The sequence below is a fragment of the Rhagoletis pomonella genome, unplaced genomic scaffold, assembly GCF_013731165.1.
Source record: "Rhagoletis pomonella isolate Grant_MI unplaced genomic scaffold, Rhpom_1.0 Rhpom_scaffold_00334, whole genome shotgun sequence".
In the NCBI taxonomy this organism is placed as follows: domain Eukaryota; kingdom Metazoa; phylum Arthropoda; class Insecta; order Diptera; family Tephritidae; genus Rhagoletis; species Rhagoletis pomonella.
Genome location: NW_023458888.1, coordinates 10,230 through 33,293, shown reverse-complemented (window position 1 = coordinate 33,293; position 23,064 = coordinate 10,230). Strand labels below are relative to the sequence as shown.

At 33.0% G+C, this 23,064-nt stretch overlaps 1 protein-coding gene across 1 annotated transcript in view; it reads left to right on the top strand.

The window, feature by feature from the left end:
* LOC118750635 (proteoglycan Cow-like) overlaps positions 1–22,131 on the top strand; it is a 68,450-nt gene extending 46,319 nt beyond the window's left edge. The window contains exons 7-12 of the mRNA XM_036485369.1: positions 3,643–3,875; positions 7,604–7,723; positions 12,797–12,890; positions 13,233–13,619; positions 17,386–17,523; positions 20,541–22,131. Coding sequence (XP_036341262.1) covers positions 3,643–3,875; positions 7,604–7,723; positions 12,797–12,890; positions 13,233–13,619; positions 17,386–17,523; positions 20,541–20,647 — 1,079 coding nt within the window. The 3' untranslated portion in view covers positions 20,648–22,131. The remainder of the gene's footprint in view (positions 1–3,642; positions 3,876–7,603; positions 7,724–12,796; positions 12,891–13,232; positions 13,620–17,385; positions 17,524–20,540) is intronic.
* Positions 22,132–23,064: the final 933 nt, after the last annotated feature.

Here is a 23,064-nt window from a genome sequence, read left to right as displayed (position 1 = left end):
GTTTAAGCTGATAAGTTTATGAGTGACATGCATTCATTTTGAGATGTACATAACTGTGTATGTATTGTTTGCAAAACTGATTATTGAAAACAGCCAAACCAAAGTTGTGCTGCTGCCTGTGGCAGAAATAATGTTAAAGATGGCGATCAGCAATGCCTTTGCCGCTCTCTGCCGAACATTAGATACCCGGCGCAAGTATTAAATATAGTTTTTTTTCACCTTTCCGAAAAATACCGCTACATGCAGGGGTGATTCTACTGCTATTTCTTCCAAAATTCCAAATAATGTTACTTCTTTTCAAGGGATTGTTGTTAGTATCAATTTTGTGAAAATTATCGTCCTCAAATTTTGAAATATCGAAGCTTCAAACATTTATGAAATTTACCGTTATATAAAAGGTAGGCGTAATTTTAGTCCGATTTCAAAAATTTTCAGCGTTTTGATTTTATGTGGCAAGCACAACAACCATACCGAGTTTGGTATAAATTACTCGAAAGTTTACCGAGATACACATATGGGGTCATAAGTGGGCGGTGCCACGCCCATTTTCCAAAATTTTATAATAAACGTATTTTCTGCTAACCAATTTTGAATAATTGCATCAACTTTGAATAAATTAGCTTCAGTATTTAATGATTTATCGACGAATTCGCATTTGCCAAAATTACCGTTATGTGGGCCTGGGTTTTGTCCGATTTTAAATTACTTTCCGATTTTTTTTACTTTCGTTAGATAGGATTTGTAGAAAAAATTAAGCAAACCGAAGAAAAATTAATATTTAAACTGCACAAATCTAAGCAAAACGGCAACGCTGGAAATTAGAGAATAAGAACAAAATGGTTTACGTCGCGTCGTTTGAACGAAAGTATTTTAATTTATAGAAAACAGAATGAATTCGACTGCCAATCAAGCAACAACATTAATTTTCATTCATTTGAATCGGTATACATACAATAAATTTTTGTATGCATATAAAGTCCATTAAATTCTCAATAAAAAATTGTGTGCTTTTTTTTTAAGAAAAAACACGATTTTTCTTGGGTTTTAGTGCTTTTTCAAATTCAAAACTTGGCAACACTGTCCACAATATTTATCAAAAAGTAGAATTTTGTTGTTCAAGATGCATGGGGATAGTTCTCACATAATATCTTAATGATAAACAAACTCTTCATTTTGTCCTTCTGTCTAACACTGGAGTTAGGATAAGGTGCACTTTAATCATAATGACCGATAACAAAATTTGTTTGTTGCCAAAATCTGCATGTTGAACATATGTATGTATGTCAGTATTTCTATCGTCACAAATAAATTAGCGCTCATGTCATGTGTGAAATTTATTTTCACTGTTCACGTAAAATGAAAATTGATCGATGTTATTAACTTGATATGGCCAAATAATATTATGAATACACCACACACATGACTGTACATAAATGCGCAATGCAAATGCAATTACTACATAGGTATATGTACGTACATATAGTAAAACTACAGAAAATATGTGCAATCACTGCGCGATGGGCTATTAATTTATCGTACATACCTATCACTATATATTGAGTAAACAGTTTTCGTGACTTTATGTTAGTAAATTTACTACACGATACTAATTACATAGTTTATATATACAAATATATATAGTTATGCATGTACATATATACCAATGTATACACATAAGTTATGTACAGCAAAAACATTTCGTGTGGCTTCGCACAGCAAAAAAATATGTATGTACATATGTATTTACTATCGCTGAGACACTAAGCTGCTTTATTAAATCCTGTTTGTATTGTGCCACATTAAAGGACAATAAATGAAAAGCAAACAAACAAACAAGTTAAGGCTATTAAAAATGGCGGTTTTAAAATTATTCCTCACGAATATAACCTAGTGGTGGTATTGTTAAAATAAAAATGTTTTAGTTAATTTTTCACCTCTACTCTCTTAAATAATTGTTTCTGTGCGATTCTGCATTCATAAAAAAGTTTTGTAAAATATATATGTAAGTACATTCTCCGGTATGCTTTCAAAAACTCCATCTTATCAAACCCGAAAATTTGCTTATCAAAAGTTTGGCAGCCGTCCAAGACAAGTGGTTAGATTAGCATATAATCTCTGAAGAGTACCAAGGTTTTTATCGCTAAGACAATATCGCACCGCAGCGGTCGGAAAGTGCACAGCACCACCACTGCCCTCCGGGCTATAAACACTTAACCAAAAAAACAAACCGTAGCCCTGCAGTGAAACCCCAAACTAGTCTGGAAAAATACTAGTTGAAATATAATACTCAAAAAATTTAACACTAATTAATGGCAAATCTAAGGCTGCTAAATAAAAATGTGTAATATATTATAGTGTACTTAATCAAACGTTTTTTATTGTACATATATGCATGAATTCATTTAATTTTTTGACGCCAAAAGTAGTGGTTTCGGTCCATAATTGGACTAGTATTTTTTTGTTTACTATGAACTAGTATATTTCTGACCGAAATATGACAATTGCCATCTTGTAGAACATCCCCATCCATGTTAAAAATACCAGTTCATTTCATGGAAAAATATAGTTGGCTGACTAGTTGGGCATGCGGTTCATACTTGTTGTAAGTTAGTTTAAAACTGGCACATTTGACTACAGGGAGTAGATAAGTTTCCTCGTAGCTTCTGACCCCTAGCGACCTTATTTAGGACATGACATGATACTATACGTCAATGTTGAGGGCACATCAATTTCTATAACAAAACAGTTTTTAGTGTCACGTTTGACGGCTTGAGGATGAATTACGGCATTTCTAATCGCATGATTACGCGTTTCAATCCAGTTACTGTCTGGATCTAGATCTAACGCCAAACGTGTGTCCAACATATAGATAGAAACTCACGGCACCAACTAACTAAAACTCAAACTCATCTAACAACCTTTTCTTTTTGGGCAGATCTAGTTGGAACTAAAATTTTTCTAGAGCTACCCTCAGATGATGCTGTCTATGGTCACCCTTGACAACTTCACCCATCTATGCAGGGTTGTGGTAACGCTGCTACAACAACAAGATTCAAGTTCGGTTTTTCTAATAGCGATCGACCTTCGGCAGGCAAGTGGTGATAGTCATAATTATACCCGCTGCTGATGTGGAAGAGACTGCCAAATGGAATACCACTGTTCATTTATATTCGACCGATGATAAGTTTCTGGTTCAAGGATTAAGAGCCGCATGCAAAAATTTTCTTTCATGAAAACAAACTATTTCTTCTTATGTACTTCTTTATTAACAACTTGCTTCTTTGGTTGAAGATTCAGAATGGAAAGATTTTTTTTATTGCATTTAGAATCATAGATTTAGAAATATTCGAAAAATTGTTGGGTCGCAACAAAATTTACTTTCACCTGTGACTGAGAAAGTCTTTTCTATATATCCAGGATCCGTACAGCCTTCGAACATTATTCTGTTCATTTATTTAACAAAATATATACTGAAGAATTTCTTCGGAAACATTGAAGCACCTCAGCTAATGAACTAAGGAATACTCCATACTAACTACAATTAATAATTTAATTAATAAATTTACTACTCCATACTATTTACTCTCTTTATTCACAGTTACTAAATTTCTCGGGTTATTTATTTGTTTTTTTATTTGCCAGAAAATACCGATGGTAAACGCTTGCAGCGTTTGAATGAGCGCCAGAGCGCTTTCAATGCCAAATATAAGAAGACAATTGAACAACAACAGCAGCAGCAACAACAACAGCAGAAACAACAAATGCAACAACAACTCATGTACAAGGACAACAGCAATAGTAATAATATTTTGGGCAACTCGAACGATAATTTGGACAACACTTTGAATAGCAACAATTTTAATGCTATTATGGATGTAAGTAAAGTATAACAGAAGTAAGAACCGTAACTAACCGATTACACACGAGTACTATGCGTATTATTAACGAACTTGAGGGTTAATTTTGCTCATTGAAATTAAAAAAAAAAAAACAAGTAAGAAAGTCTAAGTTCGGGCGGAGCCGAACATTAAATACCCGGCGCAAGTATTAAATATATGTTTTTTCACCTTACCAAGCACAATAACCATACCGAGTTTGGTACAAATTGGTGAAACGGTTACCGAGCTACATATATGTGATCATAAGTGGGCGGTGCCACGCCCTTTTCCAAAATTTTATCATAAACGTATTTCTTGGTGAAGAATTGTTTGCAAGCATCAATTTTGAATAAATTAGCTTCAATAATTACTGATTTACCGAAGATTTCGTATTTCTCTAAATTACCGTTATATGGGATGTAGGCGTGGTTATAATCCGATTTTAAAAATTTTCGGTCATTTAGTATGCCGTACCAAGGCCAACAACTGTGCCAAGTTTGGAAGAAATTGGTGCAGCGGTTACCAAGATATACACATGTAACCATAAGTGGGCGTGGCTACGCCCATTTTCCAAAAAATTATAATATTCTTATTTTTCGTCTGAAAATTGTTGTAAATATCAATTTTGAGTGAATAATCTTTAGTAGTTACTAAAATATCGCAGTTTTCGTATTACCGAAAATTACCGTTATATGGGAAGTGGGCGTGGTTATTGTCCGATTTTTTAAATTTTCGGCCATTTAGTTTGCTGTATCAAGGCCAACAACTGTGCCAAGTTTGGAAGAAATTGGTGCAGCGGTTACCAGATATACACATGTAACCATAAGTGGGCGTGGCTACGCCCCTTTTCCAAAAATTTATAATATGCTTATTTTTTTGTCTAAAGTTTATTATAAATATCAATTTTGAGTGAATTATCTTCAGTAGTTACTAAAATATCGCAGTTTTCGTATTTCTGGAAATTACCGTTATATGGGAAGTGGGCGTGGTTACAGTCCGATTTCGCCCATTTTCAATACCAACCTACCTTGGATTAGCGGAAACCTACATACCAAATTTCATTGAGATATCTTAATTTTTGCTCGAGTTATCGTGTACACGGACGGACGAACAGACAGACAGACATGGCTTAATCAATTTCTCTATTCATTCTGAGCATTTATGTATACATTTGTCTATATCTATCTCGATTCGTTTTGGCTGTTACAAACAACCGTTATGTGAACAAAATTAATATACCCTTGTGCACAAGTGCGCTCGGGTATAAAAATGTGTTGCTGATAACCAGAGTAACAGCAACAGATAGCTAAAATGAATTTCCCAGTATTTGATAAGCAGCTTCTATGCAAATCGGCATTGGCATAGTCTTTGATTGCAAATTTTGAGAAAAAACCTGGAAATTGCCAATTCTCTCGGAAGAATTAACAACCATAAAATTGTAATAAAAACAAGTAATTTTTAGCAAAAAAAAACCGACTTAAAAAAAATATATATATATGTATCTATATATTTCATGATCCATGAAGAATTATTGAAATCGGTTGACGTGGTGCAAAGTTATGCGGTAACATACATAAAAAAAAAAAATAATAAGGCGAAATTTTTGCCAAAAAAAAAACCTCCTCCTTTTTTGGAAGTCGGTTAATAAGGGGCAAACAGTTCGCCTAATCATATTTATAAATACCAAAAAGGAAATTTTTCGATGTAATTGTATTCTGAAACTCTTGAATTTATTTTAAACCGTTCAGCAAAATCCCGGAAAAGTCAAGAAAAGATCATAAAGTACCCGCAAAAATCCTCAAAAAAAAAAATGCTGAAACGTAAAGCACGAATAATCTCCAATCATTACACTACACGGCAAAATTTACTTTTTTTCTGGATATTGCACCAAACCAAAGAAGTAATTTCTCCGTTTTTCGAAGTTAGCTTTCAAAATCGAGATATGGGCCTTCGAAGTTCGCAATAGGTAATTTGTTAAAAAATTATTTTTAAATATTGTATGTAAATAACTAAAAAAGTTAAAATATATGTATACGCAGTCCATCTTTTCTCTTATTTAAACGGTATGCAAACTTATATTACAGACTTAAAAATAAGTTCAAAATTTTTAGAAATATAAGGTTTTTAATTTTTCGAAGATCTGACCTTTGACCCCTTATATCACCTGTATAAAAAGTTAAGTAAAGTTATATACCGCTTTTTAGTTGTTTACATATGATAATTAAAAATATTTTTTACATAAGGTCCAATTTCGAACTTCGAAGGCCCATACCTCGATTTCGGTGGCTAACTTTGAAAAACGGAAGCAATTTCACCCATAGAAACGAAATGCACAACACGGTCAGCCAAAAAAATTATTAAAAATCAACACGATTTTCTAGCTTCTTGAAATTTGCACTTTAACCTACTAAAATTTAATAAGCTACGAAACTGCATACCCAAAACTTTTTTGAAAATTAAATTTTGAATTGAATGTTTAAAATTTTCGGGTGCAAATGTTAAAGTTTGTCCAATTTTCATAATTTTTGTTTGAAGTTTGAAATGTGGATTTATCTAAAATTTAAATAAGAAAAAATTTATGCCATTTAAAAAAATGCGTAAAACGTAATGAAATGATTATTTTTTAAAGCCCAACTTTGTCATTTGTCATTTTTGCTATTTGATTCCAAGTGGAAATTCAGCATTATTTATGTGGCCTAACCAGCGCTTGAATTTTAAATATAAAATAAATATAAACATTAAATAAACAAAATCAAAATAGCCGAAACTATTTTGTTTCGTTGATACAAATTAAAAAAAAAAAAAATTTATGCAGACCTCCTAAGCTTAGAGCTAATTTTATTTATAAAAAGCTGGGTTTACTTTGGCTTCAATACTTCATTCGTCGTTGGCTGCATGGATTCGAAATTGTCAAACTAGTCAGCTTCTGCATCAGGTAATACCAGTTACCGAACTAGTAAACGTCACCACCAGTTTATACCAGTTAATTAATAGTTTAGATTTTCTACACGTCAAAATAAGGATTATTCTCAAAGTTGTGTTTGTCAACCAGCAAACCTTCACTGTGGACCCATACATACTCTTCGTCCTGCACATATGTATGTATATACATACTTGTGTATATAAAAATATAATTACATACATAGTACATATGTACTTGTAAATATACAATTTTCGTGTTTGATTATAAGGGACAAAGCATTTTGGGAGTTGTATATTGATTTAGGTGGAGCATAAATTTGAGCACAGCCGTGCACAGCGAATTGGTACCTTTTGTGCAATTCCCTGAATAAATAATAATCGTAAATTTTACTTCAATTTCTACAACGCCGCCTGTTCGCCTTTTTTTACTACAACAAATTTTTCTATTGCTCTAAACCATTGTGCTTTCTTTGCTTTTTCTTTTCGCTTATTTTGCACTGCTGCCGCACCAACGCACCAACGCACCTCCACCACCACCACCACCCACATGCCACATTGCTACCGCTGATTGCTTTCGACTCCAATTCGGACGCCGCATTTTTCGTTGCTTTTCGTTAATGTGTTTACTGGTGTGGATCGTTGTTTTCACATTTCCGAACACGTTATTTCGTCGCACCGCTCACCGCTCTCACTGGCGCCTGTTTATATTTTGCATTGGCTTCTTGCGTCGCTGTTCACCGTTATCACCATTATCGGGCAACATCCACTCAATATACATCGATATACAATACGTATGTGCATAGGATAAGGATGATAACAATCGGCATTACAATCACATAAATTCGCAATTCACATTCACACCGGAGGAAATCAAATACGATAATAAACACTATAAGTACCTCAAGTATACCGCCTACAAGAAGGTAAGTGTTGTATTGTTCATACTTATACATATTTACTGCATACATACTATAAGTAAGACTCATCCTTGTAGATATGAATGCGTGTATTTATGTACACTTAGGCCATTTTTTATGCGGTATATGCGTTCCTCAGAAAGCCGCATAAAAAAAAAAAACCGCATAAAAAAGTTCTTTACTTTCATACAAACACAAGGGATGCGTTCTAGCATTTTCAACAACCGCATGAATTCAGATAAAAAGTCCATGTAAAAAGTTTCAAAAATTCGCATAAAAAATCCAGTGAGGAAATATTAAACAAAAGCAAAACAATTTATTTCTTCACTTCAACACTTTCCATGTTATTCCATGTAAAACTGAACAGTAATTAAATAAATAATTTTTTTTTTCTGTATTTTAGCCAAAACCAAAAAAAGTACCACAAATACATGAATTATATAAGAATGTAAACACAAATTAATTATCAGAAGCATTGCCTAAAAAAATTTAATAACAATATGGTTTGAAAAACCGCATAAATTCAAATCCGCATAAAAAACCACATAATATATGTGTATATAAAAGGATATAAATATAAGGATATATATATATAACCTGAGTATTTATACATGTACATATGTATGTATGTACATCCAATGCATTTGGAAACTTTGGAAACCACTTCAGGCAGGAGAGAATTTCTATGCCCACCATTCTTGCTGAAGCAATTGCACAAATTTAAAAATAAAAATAAAATAAAAAAATAACTTTTTAATATACCACGTTCCTATAAAAGGACTAAAGAGTAGAAAGTAATTTATCCTACTCTCATAAAATTTGCCTTTATAAGATTTGATTTTAAAATCTTTGCAAAGGTCTTATTATTAGATTACGATTGATTAAAGTTATTAACTGAAACTTCAACTAAAAGTCGGCACGGCCATAAAACTTCACATACATATGCTATTTAGGCTAAAAAGCATAAACATTTTTTCCCATATATTCATTAATTTCATTCAAGACTAAAACTATATAAGATAGACCCAAAAATTTCTATAGCGCAAGTACACAATTTGAGATCGATTTAATCATTTGTAAAAAGTCTATCACATGCGCCCCACGTATTTCATTTTTGATATCATAATTTGATTTGCTAAAATTTTAAAATCAAAACTTCCCTATAAACATTGGGTTCGGGAAACAATTTGAAAATGATTGGAAAACTAATGCCGTATTCTCTTCTAACGAATCAGCGGTTTATTTTGTGAATGTATGAAAATTTTCAATTGCAATTTCGTAAATAACACGACTAGATTTTGGTCCAGTACTCAAACAGTTCGTGTTATGGTTTTGACTTTGAGATAATTTCTGCTCAATCTTCGCTGGCAGTGACGAATTTTATGTCACTAAAGTCTGCTAATACGATTTACCTCTTTTGACATTGTCACTTCTCTAAGTATGAAACATAACTATTCTCCTTGCATTCTATTGACAGTATAGGAAAGAGTACATTGACCATTTTGTACGATAACGCCGACAGTAAATTTTACACACAAATAAATGAATATATTCGCGAAACTATGGGTAAATTATAGTAGTTAGTTTCTTTCTCTGACGTCAGGATTTTTTTTTAAGACTTAGAAATTTAAAAAATATGATTATTTCAAAAAAAATATTTAAAAAAAAATCGGTGCAATGTAGGATAATAATAAGGGTATCATATAAAAGAAAAAACTCCGTAGAATTATAGCAGAATAAATTTTTTGGTGCATAAGTACGAATGGGTATGGAAAATGTGCTTTAAAAATTTTGTGCTTAAATATCCTTGAACATTTGCAATATTTAAAAAAAAATATTGTTTGAGGACTAATATTCGCACGACCTCATCATCGAATTTCGTCCTGCAAATAAAATTTATAAAAAGCGCATTTTCAATACCAATTCGTCCTTGTAAACTAAAAAACTTTATTGTTTTTAAAGTCAACAGAATTTTCTCTCTCATTTGGTACCCATATTGTTATTCCACATTGCACTGATTTTTTTTTATAATTTTTTTAAGTAATCATATCTATAAAATTTCGAAGTCCTTTGAAAAATATATCCTGACGTCAGAGTGAAAAATTAAAAACACAGTCTCGTGAGTATATCGATTCTTTTGTGTGTTTTGAAATTTTTCCGTTTTCGTCGCACGGTGTAATCGTAGGTGAAAATAATAAGTGACCGATTATTTGATTGAAATGGAGAAGAAAAACTTTTAGAAGTCATTCCAGATAAACTGAATGAGCACCGCTACAGCTGCCTTTTAGGTATACATAGGTATTAGAGTGGTCCAAAAAAATAAAGTCGGAGTTTTAATGCCGGCACACCCTAGGATTGATCTATATCGAAAAAAATATACCCCAATTTTTTTTTTAAATCAAAAAATATTTAGGGAGTGCTCAAAGCGCTCAAAGTTTTCCATGTATTTTATATAGAGAAAAAAACATCTTTTCGTAGAAATAGTGTAGAATTCTTGAAAATCAATATTTATCGATCGAAAAACTTTTCTTATCTTCAGGAGACTCCCAGTAATAATACTAAATTGTTTTTTTTTTTTAATTTTTTCATGGTAAATATATTTTATAGGTCCTCCAAAGCCCTTAGAAAATGCAATGGGGGGGGACCAGTAAAAAATCTTTTATCATAAGAAATGGTTAAATAAACAATTGGATATTTATACTGGAAGCCTCCTGAAGAGAACCACAGTCTTCCGGTCGAAAAATATTGATTTTCAAGAGTTTGATACCATTTCTACGAAAAATAGTTTTTTCTCCATATAAAATACATGGAAAACTTTGTGCGCTTTGAGCACTCCCTAAATATTTTTTGATTTCAAAATAAAAAAATATGGGTATATTTTTTTCGGTATATAACGATCCTAGGGGGTGGCGGCATTAAAAATCCGACCTTATTATTTTACATACATTTTTGGACCACTTTAATAGGTATCCTGTACATTGGTGCCGAACTGGTTTAGTTCTAGCCAATTTAGAACCGTGTGTACTACGCGTCAATTTCTAGCAACATTGCGATATCAAATCTAGCAACATTGCGATATCGTACAATCCTCTTATCCCTTTTTGATAGTTCCGAACTAGTTCTAAATTCGTCATTTTGGATTTATGTAGATTTCCAATGAAAAGCTTTTGTATTCTTTGCCACTTATCACATTTCCTGTTACTATTTGGTGCTTAAGGCCAGTATGCAGCTCTCAAGAAAACGGTCAAGAAAAAAATTGCCATTTTTTCGTGTGTATGTACTGCCTCAAGAAAATTTTACGCAAGAAAAATTCGCAGCCATTTCTTGTAGATCATTTTATGTAAAGTTTTTTTGCTATTCTTGAGAGCTGCATACTGGCCTTTAGCAAATATGCGTATGCTTGAAAGGAAACTTAAAATTTTTAGTTTATATTTTATTGAAATAATTTACTTATTTACTTTGCTTTAACCACTTTTAAGCGAAGTCGTACCTGAGATCTCAGGACTCTCAGAATCGGTAGTCTTCACTCGACGCCACAGCCGACATTTGTGAGGAAATTAAGGAATTAAGTGAATTTTAGCTTTGACTTTGGCAATCGTCGAACTGGTAGGCCGCCGCTTAATAGAAGTAGAATTTTCACCAAATAGTTTACTTTTTTACGAGGAACTGGTATAGTTAGAGTACATAACGAACTGGTATGACTTTCATTCTTAAATCATAATTCGTGAATTGGAATTTGTGCATACTGGTTAAGTTTTTCAGTAAAGGGTCTATATATACTTACATGTATATACTTACATATATGTATGTATATATGTACAATGAAATTTCTCGAATAGTTGCTACTTCTGCTGCTGTTGTTGGGCCACACTAGCACAAGCGATGTCTTATATTGAGCTGGAATTTTCCATGGTAGTTGTACAAGTTAGCACACAATGCATGTCCTTACAGTGCAAATGAGCATGTAAATATGAATTTCGTAGGAGTGGCTCTAATATCTAGTATAAGCAATTGGAAAGTATTTGCCTCCCTTTGCAACAGCTGCTCTGCGTGTCCTTGTTCTTTTACCTCTTTTGCGTTTACCGCAGCACTTGTGGTCTCTATTCCATTGTACATATGTATGTACATATGTACATACACAATTGTTTCGATAACTTTCAGAGAGTTAGTGGCAAGGAATTTCTCTGACAGGCAGTCATTATCACGCATAACTCTATATTCACATTTTGAATAGCATGCCATTGTTGACGTTGTGGATAAACTTATTCTACATCGTTTTTTTTTTTATGGAATTTGAGAGGTTATATTTTGACAAATTTTTTTATTTATTCATTTAAATTGCGATTAGTGTAAATATACCAAAGACGCGTTATCTTTTTCCTGAACGATACACAAAAGTATACGGGTATTTATGGCCGCAAACTTGTTTTGCAGTAAATTCCTCTAGTTGTCAGAAGAAATGAAACTTTTAAGTACTGTTTCGGAGGATTTTAAGCAAAATTTTATTTTCTAAATACAACAATTACAATAAACACAACTCTTTAATACCGAAATTTAACGGGCTATAAACCTGCATATACAAAAATTGTCTAAAGATTCTGATTATTTTTCTAATTGATAATTGAATTTTCGCGAGTTATGCAAAACCTTTTAAGCTTATGTTCCTGAATGAACTATATTTAAAAAAAAAATAATAATAATTTAAATTCAAAAAAATTATAATGTATATTTATAAATACACCGCATCCGTCAAAGTCGGTAAATTATTCGAATAACAGTTAACCAAATACACTCGTAGCGAAGTCTCGCGCAACCGAGTCCAGCTAGTTAGGTTGAATCCCTATAATATGCCAATCAATTAAGTCGCAATACGTTTGAAAAGTTTGCTACATGCTTTTTACTTATTTATATTTGATAATATTTTAAGTGTTGATTCGTGCTTAAGATAATTAAAATATGTTCTCAATAAATGTTTAATGATTTCACCATGTCCACAAGTATTATTACTATTGAAATAATCTATAGAACATTTTTCGTAAATTTAATTGATTTAAATTGTCCTATGCCTTTTCATTGCAGGACAGCCAATATCCAGAGGATAAACATAAAATTCGTGGTTATAATGAGGTTATCGAGAAACCACAAAAATACAACAAAAATAGCCTGAACAATGGTACGTAATCACAATCAGAGGCAATCTTATAGGTACATACATATACATATATGTACTTAAATCTGCATGTATGTATATAAATACATACATATATATATGTATGTACATATGTGCCTGCGTATATATGTGTAGAGCACCACACAACACTCAATCACCAACAGCAATCAATACTACAATTTGCATTATTTCTCGCATTAATTGTGACCTTTTCAACTCGACACACATATGTAAACACTTACATGACATACAAATGTATGTATGTATGTATGTATAAGCACAACCTAACACAACCAGCGAAGCACTTTTAATCGCTTAATCTCTCATTTCACCTTCTCCCAACAGGTTTCCCATCCAAATCGCCCGAATGTAAACCACAACAGCTGACCGCTATCGGCAATCGCCTGCTTGATTGGTTTTCTGTCATAATGGCTGACAGCAAGAAACGCCGTCAGCATAGCCAAAAATCGAAGGCGCATTTCCCACCCGCTTGCAAGACCGAAGCTAAATGGATGTTTGGTCATTTGGATTTGAACAACGATGGCTATTTGTCGCTACAGGAAATGTACGATTTGGAACATGATCAGAATGAGCGCTGCATTAAACCATTCATCGATACTTGCGATCTTGATCAGGACAATTCGATTAATACGCGCGAATGGTGCCGTTGCTTCGAGAAGACCGATCGCCCATGCGCCGCGGTTCGACGAAGAATCGCTGGCGACTTTGCAGGTGAGATAGGTACAGGTGGACTTTTATTTCTTGAAATGATTTATTTCTTTAAATTCCTCGTTTTTTAACTGCTACACATAGAGAAAATGTAAAAAAAAAACAAGAGAGTAGAATCGCCAAACTAAACGAAGACACACACACACACACACACACTGGCTAGTAGTAAATAGTTAGCTAGTAGTAAATATTTGAACAAAAACAGATTAAAAGGGGTATTTCAACAAGTGATTTCAATTTGTATTGACCCGTTTGTATTATTTCTTCTGCAAATTTTGTTCGACCAAAATATTTCGGAAAATTATTAAGATTAAAGTGAGCTGGACCGATTTGAAAATACCTCCAAAAATGGAGTTTTATTTTTTATAAATAATAATAGTTTCTTAAACAGTTAAACAAGTGTATGTAGATATTTTGAAACACAAAGCAACTTGTAGGTAGGTACAAGTGGCGCACTTGTACTTACTGAACTTTTTGTACAATTGTAAACAATTTTCTACCTATCTCGAACGCTGAGTAGTAGACTCAGTTGAGTGAAGTATGTATTTTGCCGTTAGCATACCATTTTTCTGTCGATATGTGGTCAAGTGCTTCCTAAAGTGAAAACCGAAAGTGTATCGGTATCGAGAGAGAATGAGTACTTTCTCAGGTTCAGACTGAATCAAGAACAGTGTGAAACTGTGCTTGAAGATAGAATTTCTTTATTTTCTTTCACTTTTTGTTAATAATGCAACTTTTTTCAATATTGTTTGCCTTGCAGCCGTATTAAATTAATAATATATGTGTTATTTTTCACCGCAAGAGCTATATGTCCGCCGAAAACAAATGCTCGTAATAGAGCTCTTGTTAATAGGGACAAGGAATTTCGATACGATACCATATCAATATCTTTTCCATTCGATACCGATACTTTTTAAGCGATAGTTTTCAAACGATATTTTTGGAATCGAGTACCAGAACCCTTGTATCGTATCGAATCGTAAAGGTGCATTACAAAGTTAATGCTATTAATAATATATTGTACTTTATAATAAAAATAGTTTTTAACAAGGAATGAAACCGAAACCCAAACCGAAACCGTAACCGTTTAAAACCGTTTCGTTTTTCAAAACCGAAACCGAAACCGTAACCGTTATCTTGACCTGAAAAGGAACGATACCGAAACCATTTCAATCACAGGTTTCAATCGGTTTCCAGAAATTTACAAAAATAATAAATAAATAAAAATTTCTTTGAAATAAATGATTTATTTAACCAAAATCAGCAACATTTTGCTAAAATTCTTGTTAAGTAGTAAATAAGTATGGCAAGGTAACTTTCGCAAAAATCTGCTGATGACTTTGTTGTTGTGAATCGATAATCGATTAATTATATTTAAGTAGTTTCTTTCCCGTACGCAATGCGAGATCCCGCGTGTGCCCAAAATAGCCCAGAAATCATGCCTGTACTCAACAAAATGGGTAATAGAGAGCGAAAATTCGAGCGTATTCGATCGTAAGTGTATTCTTCTTCCTGCCCGAAACAGCCCGAAATTTTCTCCGAGTAAAAATGGATAAAGTGTCAAAGTGCATATCAGCTGTATTGTGTTTACATGTTGCCTGCATTTACTTGGTGCTTTTAAGGAAAAGTGAATGGCCTGTTGATGTATTTTCAATCTATGAACTTAAAATCAAATTTGTGAAACCAAAATTCAATTTCCAAGTGTTTGCATTTAATACCGTGTTCTGACCGACAACAAAAAAACATTTTTCCTTCATTTTCTTTTCATTTACAACCTTTAACTTTCATTCTTATTTTGCTTTGGCCAGGCAATTAACAATAAATCCGAAATGGCGTATTAAAGATGATAAAATATGACTTCCACTTCGATAAATAATCGAAAAAAAAGTTTTAGCAACTAAAACATGTTTCCGATGTCGGTCAGAACATGGTATAAGTGACAAAAACAAGAACAACGCGAATCAGCTGTTTCTCGACTTGTGGGCACGAAATGTGGGTTTTTGCGTTTCCGTACTTCTGAACTTTGTTCCATTTTTGAAAGAAAATGTTTCTCTTATTCTCTAATTACCAAATCCGGTCCCGATTGTTAGGGAAAGAACCTAGTGTTGATATTATCAGTGAACTGTAATTTTCGATTTTCTTTCCTCAACGTTTAAGACATTGTGATTTAAATAATATTAACAAAATTTCTGTGAAAAACCGAAACCGGAGCGAAACCGAAACCAAAACCGAAATAAATTTTGAAGAACGAAACCAAAACCGAAACCGAAACACTTGGCAAAACCGAAACCCAAACCGAAACGTTATTTTGAATCGGTTTCATTCCTTGGTTTTTAATATGGCTGAGGAAAGGTGCAAATATATGGCCATTCCCATCTGGCTTGGCATGACAAAATGTTATAAAATTAAACGAAACCGTCAAGATTTGAAAACTCTCGGACTTGATCAACACTATTTGAAGTAGTATTTGAAATATTTGAGGTTAATTTTCCAAGTTCCAAAATGCAAAAATTTGTCCTGCTTTTTTATCTGTCGTCACGTTACAAGACATTACACGCTACTAAAATCTCCATCAAAACTTTTTTGTTAATATTGTTTTTAAATTAATTTTTAGCGCGAATATAATATGCATTTTTAGTCAAATATATATTTTTTTATTTTGACTTCAAAAAATAATCGACTAACCGATTCTTTTCGCCTTTCTCAACTAACCGCTCACAAACAACTAGTCGAATTTCTGGTGAAAAACTATCACTATTCGAATCATTTCGGTTAGTCTACTCGATAGTGAGCGGTTAGTCGAATGCGCGCAATTAATCGAATTATTGCAATTCGACTATCAACCCGCAAAAAAGTTGCTAATCGACTAGTCGACTAACCGAGTAGCCGGATAGTCAATTTTTAACAAGAGCTCTAGCTTGTAAATAACAAAATCAAGGCTATTCAAAATTTGTATATTAAAGTGCAAATCGAAATGCATCTACAAATGCTTGTAGAAGGTACATTTACAAGTGTAGAATATTTCGCTGATAGTTACAAGTTTAACAAATAGTATAATAACTTGTAGACTTGTTGCATTTATAAACTTTGTGTTACAGACCCCAGATCGAATATTGATATCGTGTTGATTTCCTTCTTTCAATTAGTGCAGGATAAAAGGCAAAAAAAACTTATATTTTATATAGATACTATTTATGTAGGTATGTATATGCATATATGAAAACTCTTGTTGAAATACCACTAACTACACTACATACATAATACGCACGCACACTCAAAATAAATTTAGTAAAATTTTTAAACAATTGTTTTGAAGCTTAAACTTTTTGGCACTTTACACTGCATTATGGCGCTTTCACTTTTCAGAACTTTGTACATAAATGCATAGAGATTTTAAGACGCTTTCGAATACGCTTAGTAATATTTAAATATTTAATGTACAACCCGAATTACCATTAATTTTAAATCGAGCTTATTAAATTTTTTTTCAAAATTTTCCAGTTATACTACTTACACATATACATATATACTTGTATTTACTTATATTACTTTCTCAAATATATTTTCCTTTTACTTCTAAGCACACTTTAATGCTTTTTAGTTGTTAATCTTAATTACAACATTTTTTTATCCGCTTGTGCTTTATATATTTTATATATCTAATCAAAAAGCCACTTTCAACTTCCGCAATAATTTTAACATACAAATCTAATTACGGTTTAATGCTTCCCTTGTCAATTCCTCTATCGCCTACTTTGTCGTACTTAAGGCGCCTATGCACCGGATTGCGATGTTCAGGGCTTCTATAAGCCTACCCAGTGTCACAACTCCGTCGGCGTATGCTGGTGTGTGGACAAGCATGGAGTCGAATTCGCCAACACACGCACCCGAGGCAAACCCAACTGTGGTAAGTTGTTGCATGACAAATTTGTAAATTCATTTGTTCACATCAAGGCACAGGTAAATTGGTTAGTAAGTAGATAGGCATGTTATTCGATTGGCTTATAGAGTTAGCGAGTATGTATGTAGGTATGTGTGAATGGAAGAACATGACTTTACAAATAACTATAAAACAAAGAAAAAATCCGCATGGCTGCATACTTAGTATTCCAAAGAAAGTTTTAAGTATGCGAGCTTGCTTAAGAGCATGGGTTGGCAGTTGCAAAACTTTCGAGTTTAAACTTCTTGCATAGTTAATTGCTTGGCAATGGCTGGCAGCAGCTGTCTTGTTGTCCACTAGCCGCTTGGGCTTTAATTAGTAGGCTTATGGTGCCGAAGGTGAATAACGCTGCCAATATTAAATGTCCCTTCTGCATTGAAAGTGATTTGTGCCAAGGAAATATTGCTGGGGCACAAGTGACTTGCTGATTGCCGATTTCCCACAAGTTTATGGGTGAAGTACAAACTACGCAAGTATGCAAGTGTGCCGGCATACAAGTTACTCGAATTATCCAAAGTTTACAATTATATTCACAGATGATATGTTTAAGTGGCAACAAGCATGGGTTAGATTTGCCAAATATCTATGCTTTTGGAAATTACGCAAAACATATGGAACGCTTTAGTTGATCTTTGAGTTGCTTATTATGAGCATTTAATGACCACAGAGTTAGTCACAATGGCGACATTTTTTTATATTGAATAGTGATATATACTTTATTCTGTTTTTATACGTTCCAGACAAACCCGCGTCTAATAAAAACTGTGTAAAAAAGGACCTGAATTACATAGAAAAAAGGTTAATTAAAATAAATTATTCATACAAAAAAAAAAAATATTATTAAGTTTTTATGTACAACAATACAAAAATAGACATACTTAACCTGCTATGAAAACAAATTAGAAAGGAAAATTCCCTAAACAGATTTTGAAAAGTTGACGGTTTTATGAGTTGTGAAGCGAATGTCTTTGGCGAAGCGAATGTAAATAAGTGCCGTCCCTAAATTGGAGCGCTAAGCGTTGCGTTTTCCATTTGTCAACGAGTGTCAGCGCGCGCTATCCCCAAATCAACGCGGCGTAATTTTTGACATTTTTCTCAAGTCCTCTCGTTTTTATTTTCATTTCCTCTTTCACCTTTTTGTCATTTCTCTTTCTTTCCGTCTTCTGCAACCAACTTCAACACGTAACGCCCTGTTAAAAATTAAAATTCCATTTGCTCGTCGTTAAGGCCGCGTTGTTGTGGGATGCTTCATACAAATTGTATAGGCATGAGGATTTTTGACAGTTGCTTGGCGCTTGAGGCGCCGATTTAGGGATGGCAGTAACATTCACAATATTTTGACAGATCCGACGAATCCAACGGCGAAAATGCGCCAGTGATGATGCCAAGACGAATCTATACAAGGTGGTGTTACCGGCGAATTAGATTTTCGCTGCGGTTTTGCAGATTGTCAACATTATGTGTTTGTTGTAAACAAGGCGAATTCGTAATACAACAATTTACAACGAACACATCTTTTTAACAATCAGTACAATCGTAGCGAAAATCTAAATTCGCCGGTAGCACCACATTTTATAGATTCGCTTTGGAATATACCTTAATTTTTTATTTTCGCCGCTAGTTCGCCACAATTATTATGTCACCCAAAAAAATTTTTTCATTAAAATTTCGATTAAGGGGCTTTTTTTAGTCGTGCTAAATCTAATAAAATCGTGTAAAAAAACCTTTTTTGGCTAATTTTTACATTCGTAAGTTATTTTATTCTGAGGTCCCACATACGTATACAAGTACTGCATAGATGGTTGTGTGAAAATCGCGTTAGCATTCTTAAGTGGTGATCAAAACCCAGGAAGGTTTTGCTCCATCGCATCGCAATGTTTAATGGATAAAAGTTCACGCTTTTTGGTAAAAATTAGTATTATTTTTCATTACATTCGGTTATGATTAGAAAAATTTGGTGCTTAATATTTTAGTGGAAATTTTAACCATCTATAAGCGACTTTTTAAACAGTGGGTTAAAAGGCCCGTTCTGGTTGATGGTTTAAACTGTTTGTAAAAAGTAGACCGCCCTTGTTTTCAATCCACAATCCGAAAAAAAATCGTAAGAACTCCGTAATTTAACATAACGGCAAATAAGATTATTTCAAAAATTTGTAATAGCGACAAAAATTAATCCAATAACTTCATTTTTCATTTGTTTTATAGATCAGTAGAGAACATAGAGAACCATGTATGTATGTATATACTAGGGATGGGCACGGGACTAAATCTATCTAAGATTAATTCATATTTCAAATTAATTTTAAATAATAACGAAAACAATGAAAGATTTGGCATCTTCGGTTATTTCGTTTTCATCTCAATAAAACATAAAAAAGTGCTTATTTCATAAGACGTTTTTAAAGAAAATTTTCTGAATTTTCGGAGGTTGCAAGTTTTATCGGGAGTCCCGTCCCGCCCGCAAAATTATTAAATACCTTCCCGACACCGTGCATCCCAGCCATTTTGAAATTAGTACGTGGCCCTCGCGAGTCCCGATGTCCCGTGCCCATCTCTAGTATATACCTCAGCCCTGCCCCTATTTAAATTCAAAAACCAATTCAAGAATGAATTAAGTAGAACTATATTCTGGATTGGCATGGCGAATGCCTAACGCTGACGAGATGACATGATAAGATAACTAGCCTCATGGAGTCTGCCTTATGGGCAGTAGCGCCGGCATCGCCGCCGTCGCAAAGCCCGTCGGCGTAAACCTCTAATTCATACATACATTCATGTACACATAGTACATACTTTCGTACAGAAGTAAAAGTAGTGTTCTTCCGCCGCATTGGGTAGATCGAATTTAACTTTTAAGCCAATCAAATCTGTCAAACTGACTAACTAATGTGCCAGCACAACTTTTTAGCTCTCGGCATTCCCATTTCACTACAAGGTAATTTTTGTTTTCTTTTCTTCTTTCTCTATTTCCTTTGTTGACACAGAGTCTGTTGTGAATAATGCCTCATCGCTCACCTCCGACGATGAAGATGAGGATACCGACGACGATGACAGTGCGGAAGGAAGTGCCGATCAAATGCTGGTATTCTAAGCGAAATAAAACTTAATGGTGGCAGAGTTTTGAAAAAAAAAAACGCTCAACAGCAGGAATGATTTGGAGCAGATAAATTGGGATTTCTTATACATACATACATACATATGTGTGTATGTATGTAGCCAAAAGCGACCGAACAACGAGTGCAAGAGGTGAAGCAACACCAGAGTGTTAAGTAAGAAATGATATCTCAAACTTATGATTTTCATTTACTTAAAGCATTACTTTACACAAGTAAAAATATACAACATACATATATTTAAAGCAAACAGCTACATTTACATAAGTACATACATACACATATATAATAAAACAAAGAAGAAGAAGAAGAGCAAGACGAACAAGCATTGATGTAGAGTCAAGTAACCTTTGTATTTACATAAAAACGCGTAGAGAATGCAAAACGAAAAATATGTATATGTAGGTAATTAAAAGTGCTTGCGATAAAAAAAATTAACTTTATATTGAAATTGATTTTTATATAAAGAGAAACAGCATAAGTAAATAAAGATGAAAATTTAAACAAAAAACAAATAGTTTATTAGCTCATTTTCTCACACTCAACCTCAGATAACGTAAACTTTGTTTTCAAATTTATATTGCTCGGTTTTCATGCGCAGATTTGCATTCGGCTTACACTTTGAATGCTGCCATTGCAAAGTACATATTGTTAGTATCTAATAAGGAATAAGTAGAAAAATAGAAAAGAGCTGATTAAAAGAAGTTTGCTGCAATGCTTATGCAGATTTGCAAAATTTAAGAAATTTAAATTAAAAAATATCCAGAATCGAATAGAAATCGTAAAGAATGTTATTTTCATTTTAATAGAAAAGCAAAAACTGTCAGAAGGTAAAAGGCAAACAAGTGTGTAAACCTGCAAACAAATATAGTAAATAAATGCATCATACCTACATACCTACACATATACACCTACACATCGCCAGCGCCGGCGCCAGCTCCCCTACCATTTATACCAATTCCAAAGAAAGGGAAAGCAAGCGCAAAAAATAGCGAAGAAACGCATCTACATACATACATAGATCCTGCTCGTAATACGATTAATTTTCTTGAATTGAATTTTTATGCCGTCATTAGCTTATAAGCTTATAAAGTGTAGAAAATTAGAGGAAAGCAAGTGAAAAAAGTTAAGAATTATAAGTAAAAAAAAACACACACCTACACACACCTATTAATAAAAGTCAAAAGTTACAGCAAATTAGAGACTAAGAAGTTGGTTATCACATTCTCAAACACGTACATATGTACATACATATATATGTATACTCATTTTAAAGTTTCGTACATACATACATACATATCTAATTGCATATGTATGTATGTACATACATATATGATTCTAATTTCTTTAGGTTTCACATAAATTAATACTCTTCTTCGTCTGCTCATTACATAATATTATGTATCGTACACGCTAAAATTCCGCCCAATAAATTTTGTGATAAGTTTTTGAAAATAAAAAATAAATGCAAGTAAATGAATATTTAACTAAAAACGATTAAAGAAGCAGCATTTGCTGCAACAAATAACTGTATGTAAGCAATAAATTATTGATACTAACTACAAAAATCATGCTAACACAGCAACACTTACAACCGGTTTTACGCAAGAAATTTAAGTGAAAAATATTTTTTTTTTGTCAATTTACATATTAAATTCAAATAAAAAAAAAAACCATTATTCACTTAAATTTCTTTCATAAAACTGGCTATTACAGTTTTTCATTTTTGTTTTTTTTTTTTTTGATGGTTTAGTTCTTGCTGAATCTTAAAACAATTAATACGAAAAAGAGTAATAGGGGTATTCACTAAGTCTTGCAAGAGCCTTGCACGATGCACGAATTTCACGATAGAAGTGGTTTTCTTATGCTATCTGTACACGGTTTTACATGGCTAAGAGAATACCTCTAACATGTTTCTAACTAACAATGAATGAAACAGAAACTTTGCAATAAGATAGTATGGGCGATATGAGCTGGCTAGCACTTATGTATAACAAACATAGCTGCTTTGCAAATTTAAATTAAGGCTAATAAATAATACGAATAAACAACTAAAACTGTAAACTCATACAAATACAAAAACAGTAATCAATATGAAACTGCTACCTACCTTAAAAAATGGAAAGTGTTGCCAACATAGTTGTATGTACTATTTAATGATGATGAAAAGCTTTTGAGTGTAACGGTAAAAAATAATGATGATTGTTTGTCAACTGCAGCGTTATAAAAGTATAGATGTGAAAATAAATAAATCAATACCACAATAAAAAAATTGAACATTTTTTATTCTACCTTCTCCTTATTTTTCGCTATACGATAGTTTTGTTGTTTTTTTTTGCTAAAATAATAAAATCGTCTGAACTTTTACATGAGCAAAAGTTATTCTAATATGAAG